General features: G+C 42.6%; 1 protein-coding gene across 2 annotated transcripts in view; it reads right to left on the reverse strand.

Moving 5' to 3' along the window:
* The window catches only part of edil3a (EGF-like repeats and discoidin I-like domains 3a), a 116684-nt gene that overhangs the window by 67315 nt on the left and 34822 nt on the right, over positions 1-14547 (reverse strand). For both annotated transcript variants that reach the window (XM_069683163.1, XM_069683162.1), the window contains exon 3: positions 4439-4567. In XM_069683163.1, the coding sequence (XP_069539264.1) occupies positions 4439-4567 (129 nt within the window). The remainder of the gene's footprint in view (positions 1-4438; positions 4568-14547) is intronic.

Below are 14547 nucleotides of genomic sequence, written 5' to 3' on the forward strand. Positions count from 1 at the left end.
AAATGGTTACAGCTGAAGATGTACGTAACCACTGTCCCTTTGATACTCATTCTTGCTGCCTCGGGCTGTAGTGCTTTTGTTTATGCTGTTATCTTGCTCTTCTGAAGCAAATTGAGCACAACAAACAGATGAAGGTGGAAAATAAGTCAGATCTCTCTTCCTCTTACTCATCGCTCTCAGTAAAAATGTTAAGACGAGGAGTAAGAGGGATGGATGCATGGATACTTCCTAACCAGCAGCATAGCACAGGCAGCTAAGGCAGTCCTAAACGTGCCACCAAAGAGTAAGCACAGAGTGAGTCCTCACGGAGCCTCCTTCTCTCCCATGTGCTGATGAAAGGCGTCTGTGATCTGTCCCAGGTGCATCGACTAGCAGTAATGGCTCCTCGCGGCTTTACATCAGGCCACAGCGATAAACAGCGGCTGATTATCCCGTGGCAAGAAGCTGCGGAGGCAGCAGGGCTAATACAGCATGATAGAAACAGTCGATACATGATCAAATACAGGGCCATGCTTTAAGAAAGGAGAGAAATCTCACACATCCTACACTTAGCCTCAATCAATCCCGCGCTGCTGGTGTTGCAGGAAGAAAGGTAAAGTTGCGTATTGATCAAAGAGCGAGATGGAAACAGCGCAAAGCGATGCACGATGCGCAAGGACGGAATGAGACCGATTTAAAAATGAAGACCGGTCGTTCAAAGGACAATTTTGCTAAATTACCTTGTTAATTTGTTTTCTTTAACAGTTTCTGCGTACGTTCCCGCATTAATTTACACCAGCCTGAAGAAAGCAGCTTATTCAGTCAGGGACACTGTCTGTAATTTTCAATGTCATTTGCTGCAATTTCCACAAACAGTCGTGGTGAGTGAGAGCTTTAGAGACCAGCTCCAGTCATGTTTGAAAACTTGAAATGTCAAATTTTGCCTGATATGTTTTTTCTGCAAAATATGTTTAATTTACTTATAAAAATCCTTCTTCTCCCTCATTAAAAATTCCTTAATCATAGGCCCCGCCCACTATGCAAATTTTAACCGCCCCCTCTGTCGTGAAAACAACAACCATTTTCTGTGAATTTGCAGAGATTACGATGACGGTTACAGCTGGCTCGCGCATCGCTAAAGTGGTTGCCATAGGTTACACATAATGATATGCATAGCGTCACCCCGTCCATTAAAGGGATTGGCTCCTTAGGTTTGTGACGTCTCAAACCTGCCAATCTGAAAACGTGTTGTTCAGCCTGTCCTCGGTACACTGCAGTTTAAAAGCAGACAGGCCCAGCCATGGAGATGACTGCTGATGTTGTCCCTGATATGTCTTGTAGCACATGAAGAACACCACATGGAGATGTTTACAAGGTTAAACACTTGATTTTCATTGGAGGGGGGCTTTAAGGAATGTGATGAAAACCAACATTGAAAGAAGGAAAGCTGCAGAAAAGGTTAATCTAGCTTTTTCTCTCAAACAAAAAAGATGGCCACATACAGTATACGGTGGTGTGACATCACAGAAAATATCTGTGCAGAAAAAAACAGGCAGCTTATACTTCATTTGCCCTTCATAGACTGAGGACGCCTGCCCTCAAAATGATCTGCACCCTCATGACGACTGAGGCAATCAGTCCCAATCTTCACACCGTGACAGGTCATTATGATGTTTGGCTACTTGCCCAATAACATGGCTCTCGCTCTTTCAGGGACACGGAGCCACGCTGTTCCAAAGATGAATGACCCTCTGAGAAAAAGGGATCTCATAACATAAGAAGGGACACTGATCTGAAGTTAAACCTGGTTTTTCTGAGGGTTGTGTCATGAATTAGACTTTGTAAAACTGATTTGAAACTGTTATAAGATGATATTTAACGGTTTTGTCTCTTTTCAAAAAATGCAACTAACAATATTAGAATTTATACTCAAAGTAGCACAAGCACATTAATATTAGAAACCTTTGAAGTTTAACATTTACAGAGCTAAAAAGAAGATGATGAGATATCTCGCTGCATGCAGAGGCTGACTGAAATCAAACCTTCACTTTATCACCTGCAATGTTTTCACACTGTCACCACTTTCAGCTGTGAATGTTTGACGTCTGCCCTCCATAAAGAAAAATCAACACCTCAGGCTGACTCACTGACGGCCGCGCTCTTTAAAACACATACATTAGGACATACCTACCTACTACCTGCCTATCAAAGTAGTCTGAAATAGCTTGTACTTACACTAGCTGTCCATGTGCGACATCATCCCATGCTGTGCTTCATAAAACTGGTCTAACAGGCGGGATATGTAGTGCAGGTATTTAGGGGAACGTTCAAAGGTGTGAAATTGGATTTGGCTCTGACGGAGCGAGGAGACACTAAGAGCAACAGTAAAAAGGTAGCTGACGGATTTTTTTGCTAGGTCTGTATGGTAGACGGTATATACAGTATATAAACGCTGATACTGATTTAAAACAGCGGATTACTGTGGATAAGACATGAGATAAAGGATGATCCTGCAATACAGTTTCATCCTGAATCCAACTTAAAATAGTGTCTTGAGTGACAGGCGTGTCTCTTAAGGATTACAACAGCAAACATCTATTCTGTTGCAACAGCTGTGAGATTATTAATGAGAACACTAATGGATTTTTAGTATTGACAGATGCCGTATTGTACATCAAAGTTTGGGTACATCTACTCATTATAGTGGATTATATTCATTAAAATAACACAGATGACACTAATATAACAGACATTTCTGAGCTACACTTAAACGCCTCTTGATTTTGAGTTGTTTATTGTATCCTACAGATTCCGCAGCCAACTTTTCTCCAGCATTTATCCTTTTCATAAAGCTTGTCATCCGTCAAAAACCCAACGCCGCGCCATAACAAAGCCAGCTGAGCTTTTATTCTGAAGGGACGATAATTTATCATTTAATTGCAGGAATTATCCAGACGTTAGATTCGATTCGTAATGTCTGCAGATAGAGCATTGTTCCTCTCTTTCCTTCTGTCTCTGCCTCACCCACTTCTCTCCCATTCAGCTGTAAGAACCGTGAGGAGAATTGGCAGACATTAATGTGTATTCAGCCCATATCGAATCCGTTTCCCACCGCCCTGGGGGCTTAATAGGAAACAATAACTGAATTATGACATGAATGCTAGCCAATTGCTCACAATTCTGGCTGGAGACAAACACAATGACATACCGCTGATATGGCGACTCGCTCCATTTCCTTTTATGTTATGTGCCTTTTCATTAAACAGGGGGGGAAAAAAAGACGGTGATTGTGGAAAAAAATAAATCATGACTGACGGCGACAGTCCCCCAAAATAAAAGCCTCTCTTTTTACCCCGTAATTGCTGTCGTCTTTAACCCTGCAAATGTGGCAGAGTTACGAGACAGATATAAACAGTTCCTCCAAGCATTCCTTAACATCTCTTTTTCTCTCTCTGTTTGTCTCTTCAAGCCAACAAAGCCCCGTCTCGCCACACAGTTTGCACCATGATACATTAAATCCATTACTTACAAGCACACCTGCGATGAAGGACAACTGTGCTGTGCGCGGCTAATGCAATGCTCAGCCAAGCACACACACACAGGAGCCACAGGACTTGGCCTATATATCATTCTGCAGGATTTAGCACTTACGGACAATCTGCTTGCTATTTCCAATTCCTGGGATCTATACATAATGCAGGGGGCTTTAAAGGAAGACATAAATGTGCAGGTATGAAGGTTCTCTTCTTTTTCTGCTGGCCATACGTCCTCTGTGACATCTTTTCTTTTCAAACTTACTGGCACTTTTTTGGTTGGTGGTGCCGCATGTTATATTGATAAAAGCAAACCTTGACTCCATCTGATGCTGGCTGCGAAATTGACTTTGTAACTACTGGGAGCATTGACTCAAAAGTGAAACAAGCTGCCTTATAAAAGAGAAAGTAAGTCCACTTTTCTTTTGAAATGTCAAAATAGCTCACTCCGGCTGCTCCATGTTGCCAGGAACAGTTGCCTAACAGCTCGGCTGTTGTGTGTCAAACAACACACACTAACATTCGCCGTAAGGATTGACCTTGTACCCAGATTCAAGGCGTTAGAGGCTTTTAAGTTGAGAAAGTCCATTCTTAGATAGAGCATAAATCGTACCTGGTTGTGGAACAATGCTCCTGGTCTAATGTAAAAAATTATCTTGGAGCAGGAATCGTCTCACACTAACCTTTATTAAGAGCATGCTCAACAAAAGAAAGCAACTTCAGCACTTCCTTTCTCCACCAAACCCACTATCATTTTGCTGAACTCGTCCTTTCAGCAGCGATTTACTTCCTGTCCGCTGTTCAACAATTTTTCACAGCTCAAGGTCGTTATTTGTGTTGGAAAATCTCTTATGGGAATGTGTAAAAAGGTGACACCAAAGTTTGATTTAATTTTACGATTTTAGAAGTGTAGAGGAACGACTTACTGTGTTGGCAGTGAACTCCGCTGAAGCCCGGTGGACACTTGCAGACGTAACCGATGAAGGTGTCGCCCCTGTAGGTCTCACTGATCTCGCAGGTTCCTCTGTTGTGGCAGGGGTTTGGATGGCAAGGGCCTGCGTGGAAAAAGAGGAAGAGCACTGATAAGAAGTCTGCCTGTGTAAAGAAGGTGAGCTAAGGCAGTGAGACACTTTTAATAGGCAACATTTTTTACTTTCACATGTACTGTTGAACAAGAACACAGTGTTCTGGGTAATTGATTCCCTCTGGTGTTGCACATTGTTGATTGAGTATCGCCATGCCAACAGTGACCAAAAAAACATTCTTACACAACCTTCCCAGCCTGTGATTCCAGGAACACTAATCAAACTGCATGTGCATTTGAACACATTAAAATCATTTGACTTATTTATCAAAACGACTTGGACATGGACTAATGAGTACAAATTTTAACAGGCATAAATGAGGGCGGCAGGAGCGAGGGGGAGGGGCTTGTTTTCAGGAACTGCTGCTGGACTCGTTCCTCCGCAGGGCAGCCCGAGGTCTAGAAACTCTGAATATGTCGCCTCCAGGAAGGAAACACTTCATCCTCACTGCGCTAACTAGAGGGCACAAGCAAGCTGCAAGGTAGAGCACTATCACCTGTATGCAAAGAGAAGCCTGCATGCCAACAGAAACACACACACACACTTGCACATACACACATGAGAGTGCAGAGCAGAATGAGAGTTTTGGTTGGTTGAACACTCAGAGGAATATCTTGAATTTGAAACAGAAAAACATTGAAACCGGCAAAGCCAAAACAAAAAACAGGCAATTAGTTGACGATTTGATTTAATTTATAAAAGTTTTCACTTTGTAACAAATAAAACTGAAGGGTAAGTGGACGCCATTATTCATATCTAATATCTATCTAAACTTTAAATAGGACAAGTACCTTAGTCTTTGCATGCCCCAATTTATGTAGGCAATTATCAATAGTGTGATACACTCCACAATGAAAAACTGTGTTTGCTTGAATGACTGCATTGATGTTTGCTGCTCTGCTGGGTGTTATAGTCAGGCTGGCTGGATAATTAATAACTGAGCCTCTGCTATTGGTGCTGCTACTGGCTCTTTAAATGGCAGAAGCTGCAGTATAGGACCAGTACTGTCACAGGACTAAGACACATAGCATTTTAAATAAATAAACATTTTAAAATGTATTTTCTTTTTCATATAAAAACATGGAAGAAAACATTCATAGGCCTTTTTACAATGACATTCATTCCAACTCTAAAAGGGCCCTTGAACCGAGTGCACCAGCCAGGCGTACGCCTGGGTGTAAAGTTACGTCCAGCCTAGAGCTGAAAGTTAGGACAGACTTTAAATTACGCTCTGTGCACCGGTTAGACTTAAGCCCTGTTTGTGTTGCATCCGGGTGTACCTTTTACGCGTAGGATGTAACAGGCATAAGTCTAGAAAGTCTGACTTAAATCCACGGTAAAACAAACAGTAAAAGTAAAGGTCACAAAACTTCAAAGGAAAACACAATGGCAGCGCGTATTGTTGTTTTACAGGACGATAAAATAGACGGCATTTAAACGAGAGAGAGTCATCCGTGATGGGACCAACGCACTGGGAAACTACTCAGAAAGTGAGCTGATCGGAAGGTTTCCTTTTGGCAGACGAGCTCAACTACGACGTGTGTCTGAGAGAAAAGCGGAGCTGTCCCCACCCTGAAGGTGCTGATTGAGCTTAGACTTGATGCGGGGAATTTCGAAACACTGTGGGGGACGTGATAAATGTACATCGGACAATGCTTATCATTATTGATTGCAGCTGTGATCAATTGAATGTAGCTTTTGTTTTTTGGCTAACCGTCGGGGTCAGCCCTACACATGGGCCTGTTTGTGACTGACTGACTGACTGACTGACTGACTGAGTGAGTGAGTGACTGAGTGAGTGACGGTACTTTCACAGCTGTAGAGAGAGGCTGCTCCTCCGCTGTCCTCACCTACGTCCGCAGCGCGCACCTGCTTTCAAACACCTGTGTCATCGGCCTCATGAGGACAGTCCTTGTAACACATTGCCCACAAAAGCGCACATTGACCTGATGCGGTCAGCCGCATACTAGGTTTTCACCTAGTCTTGTTGTATGTGTGGTGTTTAGTTTTGCTGTGAGAACAGTTTCTTTATTTCACTATCCGTGAAAAGTATTTTTCTTTACTTTAGTTTTGTGTTATCCATATCTTCTGTAGCTGGTGCACTCGGCTCCTTGTGTCAATACTGGGCCCTTGGAGACTGTTTAGTGCTTATACACTGAAATAACTTGCCCTTTAAAAAGATGTGGACTGCAACAACTACTTTCAGTTGTTCAAAGCCCATATCAACTTGAATACTGGCTTACTTTGCTAAAGTTTCCACATGTTGCCGTTCCAGCCACACAGATTACTAAAGTTCAGCCCCCCACTGATAATCAAAGACTTCCTGTGCTGCGCCCTGGGCGAGGGTCAGTTCATCTTAACACAGGAAATGCTCGCATGCACCAAACACTAATTTGCAGGAGAATTCATCTTCATAACCACGAAGCACGTGGATTCTTGCTGTGTGTGCAGCACCCCATTCATCATAGCCATTGTTGCCTTTCTAGTTGTTGGGCTCAGAGAACACTGGGAAGCTTTGTAGATAGTGAGCTCACGCTTTGGGGATTTAAACAATAGATAGAATTTCAATAATAAATAATTATGTTAATAATGATTAATAACTCAGATGGAGCATTTTTACTTCAGTGAGTGTTTTTCCCCCCTAATATATTCTCATAATTTGTCTCTGTTGGACCAACAGCGATAACCACAGCTCTAAATCAAATCAACCACAAATATATGACACGGTAACGTATTGCTTTATTAGCAGTGCCCACAATATGGTGCCATATTCCTGCCATCTAAAACCTCTCCAGGACTAACCTGCAGCGAGGGGCCAAATGTAAATGACGAGGCCTTGATGCCAGGTTATTGGTTTCATAACTCAAGGGCCTGCCAATAGCTGTCTCATCTATTAAACATCGAGTTGTGCGACTGCACCCAGGCTGTCAAAACTTTTCGGACTGAGATTGGATGGGAAAACTTCAGGAGTCTCCCCGTTGGATATTAATGCAAACTGTGCGTTAGGCCGGCACATGTTGAACACTAAAAGTCAGGCCGCGAAAGAAAGCCTGGTGGTTAATTTGATGAATTATCATCAGTGTAAGTCTGTTGACAGAAGAAGCTAACAAATTGGCCCTCATGAGCCGTTTTTTAAGCTTCCTGTCTCCTGATGTAATTTCTATTCCAGTCTTTTTACGCTCATATCTTAGCTCTGACAGGTAAACTGAGCGTTGACGGGTCTCCTATTTCATTTTAAGTGATAAGCAACAAGAAGGAGTCTCAAGGGTGAGACTATCATGCCCTCTTAAGTCAATTTGACAAATGAACAGCCATGAGCCGAGAATTTGACAACGTCGAGTAAACGGGTGCAGCCTTGGATTATAAACTGCATCATCTGCTCAACCATTTAAGTCTCGCCACAGACCAGAACATGAGACGTCTGGAAATGAACTCCGTGAAGGAATTAAAAAAATAAAAACCACTAGGATTCTTATTATTGTTCACGTCGGAATTAGTAGGCCTCTGGATATAAATTACAAATGAGTTAATCCTATCGAAGTCATGCCATTTCAAAGGCAGGACCTGTAACAGTAATAATGAGAGCGCTGGCTAATCAGTAGTACAGAGAAACATATAATAGCTTTTACAGAGGCCCTGCTCCCCGAGTGGGAGGAGGGTGACAGGTTTCAGGGCTGTTTTGACGTGACAATCTATAGTCGCACCAAAGCACACTGACAGCCTCCCTAATGGAGAGTGCATAAAGCAGAAAAAAAGCAGCGAGGGAAGAGAGAGAGAGGGACGGTCAAAGTGTGGGTGAGCGACATACAGAGAGACGGTGTGACAGCTATGTTCGAGTCAGAAATATGTTTTTTTTTAGATATAAACGGCTCTAAAACTTTACAAAGAAAGATTGATTTACAGGTTTATGGAGCTGGACGACAATTCAAACCAAGAACACTTCAAGGTGAGGGGAACACTGAGTATTTCACACTGTGTGTTGAAAAACACCAAAAACTGATGGATGATGTAGTGAGTCAGGATAAGATGCAACCGTTACCCAGACCCAAGAAACATACCATCTTATTACTATAATATCTTGGGTAAGTTTGAGATTTACAAGGGTTGCCTACGGTGGCTCAGAGGTTTCGCTACACAAATAGAAAAGCTGCAAAACAAATACAATAACCCACAACACAAATACAATAATAACGGTGAGCGAAGAGGCTAGTAAAAACCGCAGAGGGTATCTGGTAACCACGGAGACGACTTAAAACCTTATGCTGAAGCATAAATTGAAAGGGACAAGCTAATGTTTTAAATATGCATGACAAGCTTCCCAATGGCCTAGCATTATATGGCAGAATAGCCTACATAAATATGAAAATATAAAGACATTGAACAACATTGCGCACATGTAACAAATAAAAAGCGATAGTATAAATATTTGACAATAATTATCCATCAAGGTTTCACTTACTTCTCAGACAGGCAGGTACTTCTCTCTCCCACGTATATAAGGTTGTGCAACAACAATAACAGTCCGGAGACACTATTCTGCCCGTTTTTCGCTCGCTGCTGTTGTGGGTTATTGTATTTGAGTTGCGGCTTTCGCACTTGTGCTTTTTGAATTTGCTAAGTGCTTTGGATATGGACTTCGTTCACTCGGCCACCGTAGCTGCCCCCTTAAAAGTCAAAATTCAGGCGCATCTCTGGACTCTTGTTTTTTTAACTGCATTAATTTACACAGATCAATCCAGGTGTACGAGCATGTAACGCTGTAAACTTTACAAAAGAAAAACAACAGTGTTCAATGTTTAACAAGTCTAACTATGCACATAGATCTCTCCAGTAATTAAACTAATAAAAAGACTAAATGTAAATAAACTGTGTCTCTCAGATGCTCTTCAGCAGAAGTCACATACTGTATGCCAGGAGGGGTGAGATGTTGTGCTGCTATCTCTTTGGAAGGGTTGGTTTGTATTAACGTTTGGAGTCCTTCATTGTTCATCCTTCACCAGGTCTTTAATGGGGGCTGAATTATCCACAGACGTCTCTCTACTCTCCGAAAGGAAGAGACCAAGTAATTATACAGTGTAAACACACTGAATAAAGCAGTCTCACAATAAAAGCCAGTGTCTCTCCTACAATCTTCAGGAGTGCTTCGAGAGTTGGAGCCATATGGTCGCTAACTTTAGCTCACTAGCTGACTGAAATACTTCTTTTGGCTAAATTATATGTTAAACACGAAAATGACACTTGAAACACTATGGAAAATAGTCAGCTGGAAATGTTTTAAATCAGGCTGACAGCAGGTAATTATGAAACACTCTTGATAAACGTGCGTCCAACAGGTAAAACATGTTATAGTTTGGTGGGTACAGCCCTCAAAATGACAGACTTCTTTTAATTTCAGTTTGAGGAAATAAGGCACACTTTAATACTTAAAAGAGCCAAATTCACTGCGACTTAATAGGCGAAGCATGAATGCATAAAAGGAATGACAGGCATGATAGAAGCAGCAGATGAGAGGAAAAAACACTGCAGATCCGAAACATTCAAAGAAAACAAAAACAAATGATGTTTCCAGAGAAGGTGAGGAAGGACGTGGACGTAGCATGTGAGGAGATTTCATCAGGCTGTCAGTGGATGCTCTCTTCAGAAGCTGTGTGATGCGTGCCTCTGTGATGCATGTCTGGAGGAAACATTGGCAGCTTTTCTTGTGTGAATGTCAGCTGCTGCCGCTGTACAAGCTAACGCTCGCTCGGTGATTGATGTGAGCCTGTGTTGTGTCCGGCACTAGCACTGTGATTTCTTTTCTGGCGGCAAAGAGAGTCCAATCAATCAGCTGTGAAAACCTGACCGATGGTTAAACGAAGGAAAGCATCCTTTGTTTCCTGGCAGATCAATCACAAAGGCCTGACACTTCCAGGGTTAAAGCCACACGTGTTTGTGTATCTGAGCCGACAGCTGTCACAAACATCAGTTCGTAATGTACCAGTGAATACACATTTCATTACACCGCACCTTTCAACTTAGCCCATTATTAATGATATTGTTTACAACACTTAATTTGACAATGCATCATTGAAGCTGAAAATATTGAGGTATTAAGACTCACTCAATTTTATAAGAGGGATATAATTAAGTACTGAGCCTCTTGTTTACTATGTTGTTCTTTTACAGAGACTCTGAGACAACATTCTGCTTTATAATTACACTCAGGGAAGAAGGAAGCTCTTGTGCTCTGCTCCAGCTGTTTATCCTATCTGTTGGGGTCACGAGGAGGTCGGACAAAGTTACTGACTGTTCTTGATAAAGATTTCCGCTGATGCCACTGAAGTGGAACATGTTTTTTTGGGGCCTTTGGGGTGCCTTTCATCTGATACTCTATCTAACCACTACAGAATCTGTGGGCGAGGGACAAGATTCAGAGTATCGAAAGTGTTCTTGTTGTCGCTTCAGGCCGAGGAGTACCGTCCATTAGTGCTTCAGCTGGCTTTGGTAGTGTGCAGGAAAAAGTCAGTGTAGAGAGCAAAAGGGACGTAAGGCATCGACTGTAATGCAATCCTGGAGAGCATCAGCGAACATCTGACAACGATTTAGCAGTTCTATTTATCAGACTGCTATGAGTCGGTTAACAACAACATTAGGATGTGAAAAAGAGGGGGAAAATCGGCCTATAACCAGCAGCCCTGTCAACATATAACCCTAAACCACAGATTAATAAATCAAAAATAAACAGATATGCACACTAAACGCAGGATCCCCTCTGTGCCTCAGTGTTTTTGCTTGTGCTTGGCACAGTTAGCATGCTTGCTAACATCATATTTCCCACCGTGTTCTATGCTAAAGTCCGTTCTACAGACCTTATAAAATGCAGCGTAGGTATCAATGCGGCTAGCTGCAATGAAGGAGAATTTCTCACACCAAGTGGGGTTAAATTTTGAGGCGTATTTTTTCTTCTTTGGGCCCGTTTTAGCCATTTTCAGCAGCAAGCTAAGCAGTAGCGAGGTAGCGAGCCGCCGCAGTGAGGAGTGAAATGAGGGAGACTCCTGCCCGAATCGGGAGTGCTGGCAGGTCTGTAACAAGCCAGTCACATCGTTTCTCAACTTAAACTCAATTCTTTCTTCTCAAGTTGCTAGTTGGACTGTAAACAATGATGAATGCAAGGCAGAGGAAGTGCCCGGAAATGCCTGATAGCTTAATCGAATAACCAGAAGCACCGAAAATTGGCCGTTGCTCCCAGAGGCACATCATCGTCCAACGATAGCTGAAGCATCCACACTTGAGTCTTCCATTTACACCACTTTAAACCAACAAACTTTATTGGAAAACCTTTGTACAAAGCAGATTTGGTAATTCAATTAGACTTTTGAAAACCCTCTTGAAAATGAAACTGCCACCTCTGGATTTCAGTTCCACTTTTCTCAAACACACCGAGTTCAAAGTGACAAGCCGGCACATCATCCAGCTTGTTAACCTCTCTTTAAAATCTTTACAGAACGAAACACATTTTACCTTCCTGAAGAGGGAGAAATTTACATGGAAGCTCCTCCGCTCTGAATGTGCACCCAGCCACATCACAGAGAAACCCGACGTGGCCTAATTGTGTCAAATCTATTTTAACCCAGCCTCTGTTTCTATGATGGCCTCACCGCTTCACGGGCTCATGGTCACTGCACCCATCCTTCACCTCGACTGATGAAAGTTGGCACCGCACCGGCGATATTACATCAGCGCTCTCAGCGTGAGCCGGCGTACGTTCGTGCTTTTAGAGAGTCTTTGGCCTCATACTCTCCTGTGCCTCTGCCACTCTGCCATTCCAGCCCATCAGCGTTTGACAATGTCGCACAGATGCACTTAGAATGGAAAGCCTGTAAGAATGACGCAGAAACAAAATGCTTTGGAATATGTCAAATAAATATCCAAATGGAGAGGTCACGCCGAAGACCGGCATCTCTCTTTGAGGATCCGGAGAAGGGCAGGAGATGGAGGTAGTCTTGTCAGAGACTAAATGCCATGAAAATGTCAGAGCGGTGTCTCTGCCTCCCAAAGGTCTCCTCTAAAAAAGGCCTTTTGCAGCAAAAGTGGTGTAGTGCAGGGTATACGCGGGCATACGGCGTATACCCACTTATTTTTCAGTCAGCATTGCGTATACCCACGTTTTAATCCTCTCTGATGCGCAACATTCATGTATGCAAGACATATTGCCCAATTATCTTTCATAGGATGGTGGCATGCATGACCCACCCTACGCTGCCTCTAATTGGCCAGTACTCATTATGCAGGTCTGATGAGCTAATCAGAGGCAGAGTAGGGCGGGTGATACCTGGGAAAATAATTATTGCCTAACGGTAATTTTTTTAGTTCCCTTTCACACGATGTAACGTTTATGAACAGCCAGGTAAGATGAAGCGAGCGATTCAAACAAAAATGTCCTTTCTCAATTGCAAATGTCCTCGCGAATCTACACCGGCCAGCAGCTCAGCTAATCTTAGCGATGCTAGCAGCTCCGTTTGCCCACACTCTGGAAGCGCGCTCGGTCCGTCCCCCACCCCCGTCGCAGAGGATGCCCATGCCGCCTCTTCACCCACAGCTAAAGATGCCGGCTGATGAAGCTGATGAAGACGTCAACTACAGTGGGTGGGCGCTTTTTTATGCTGAAGCTTAAAAATCAAGATTACAGGGGTGACTTTCCACATTTGAATAGCTTGTGGTCATTGTTTATCTTGTTACATTTAGGCTATAGCCTGTCAGTCATTCACGTTTGTTGTTTTTCTGTAGACATCACTAGTCACTAGTCTGTGGGCAGTATTGGGTCAGTAATGTCATAATTTCATAATACATATTCCCTGAGGTCAAGCAGCAGAAATTATGTGACAATGTGCAAATACTACTGGCCCATTTTTGGGTAAACTAAATAGAGTAGTCTTACATGTCACTGTTTATAAAACAGGGCGTCTATCCTTTGCTGAATGGGCTGCTCAAAAACAGGGCATGAATTAAGAGTATACCCACTTCTCCAGGGACCACTACACCACTGCTTTTGCTCATTCTGATGTTTGTGAGCGATGCCAGATTGTTTACTGTAATAGAAATTCCCCTAAAAGTTAATGAGATTTAAGACAATCAGACAATCAGAGGATGGCTCCATCCTCTTCAAAGGAGGCCTATTGTTCTATGTTCAAATAGACGGTTAGTTATGAACTTAACCTTAAGGCGCAATTGTGTTTCTCGAGGTCTCAGTGGCATCTGCTGTATTTTCAGCGCACATGCTGCAGCCACGAGGATGGTGCATTAAGAATATCTTCTAGGGCTTTTAATTTTAACAAGTGGTTGCACATATTGATATGCATAGCGTCACCCCGTCCACTAACGGGATTGGCTCTTTTGGTTTGTGACGTCTCAAACCTGCCGATCTGAAAACGTGTTTTTCAGCCTGTCCTTGGCACACTGCAGTTTAAAAGGCCCAGCCATGGTGGTGAAGGCTTATGTTTTCCCTGATATGTCTTGTAGCACATGACAAACACCACATGGAGATGTTTACAAGGTTAATCACTTGATTTAAGTAAAAAGTAAGATTCTTTAGCCCGTGAAACATATTTCACACACGGAAAGAAAACCAAAAGTTCAATTCAGTTCTTCAATTTTTATGCTCCATCCAGCAGAAATTAAGCACTTGACATGCTTTTTTTCTTCTACCAGACACTAAAAAAATAAGCACATATCTTCAGCAGTTTTAAAGAGATACTAAATGTAGAGAAACAAATTCTCTACTGAAGTCGCGTCACTGTACATTTTGAGCTCATACGCTGCTGTGAAAGCCGCTGAAGAGGTCAGGCCATGTGACAGTTTGAGATGCTGCAGAGGAACACAGGTTTAATGTGGATAATTAAGTATAGGAGTCTCCTGATACGTAATTAAAGACCAGAGCCTATAAAAAACAATTTCCTAGTTAAAAGAAGCGA

Source organism: Semicossyphus pulcher, unplaced genomic scaffold, assembly GCF_022749685.1.
Source record: "Semicossyphus pulcher isolate SPU_LCO1_2020_fin unplaced genomic scaffold, fSemPul1.0.p SCAF_6, whole genome shotgun sequence".
Lineage (NCBI taxonomy): Eukaryota > Metazoa > Chordata > Actinopteri > Labriformes > Labridae > Semicossyphus > Semicossyphus pulcher.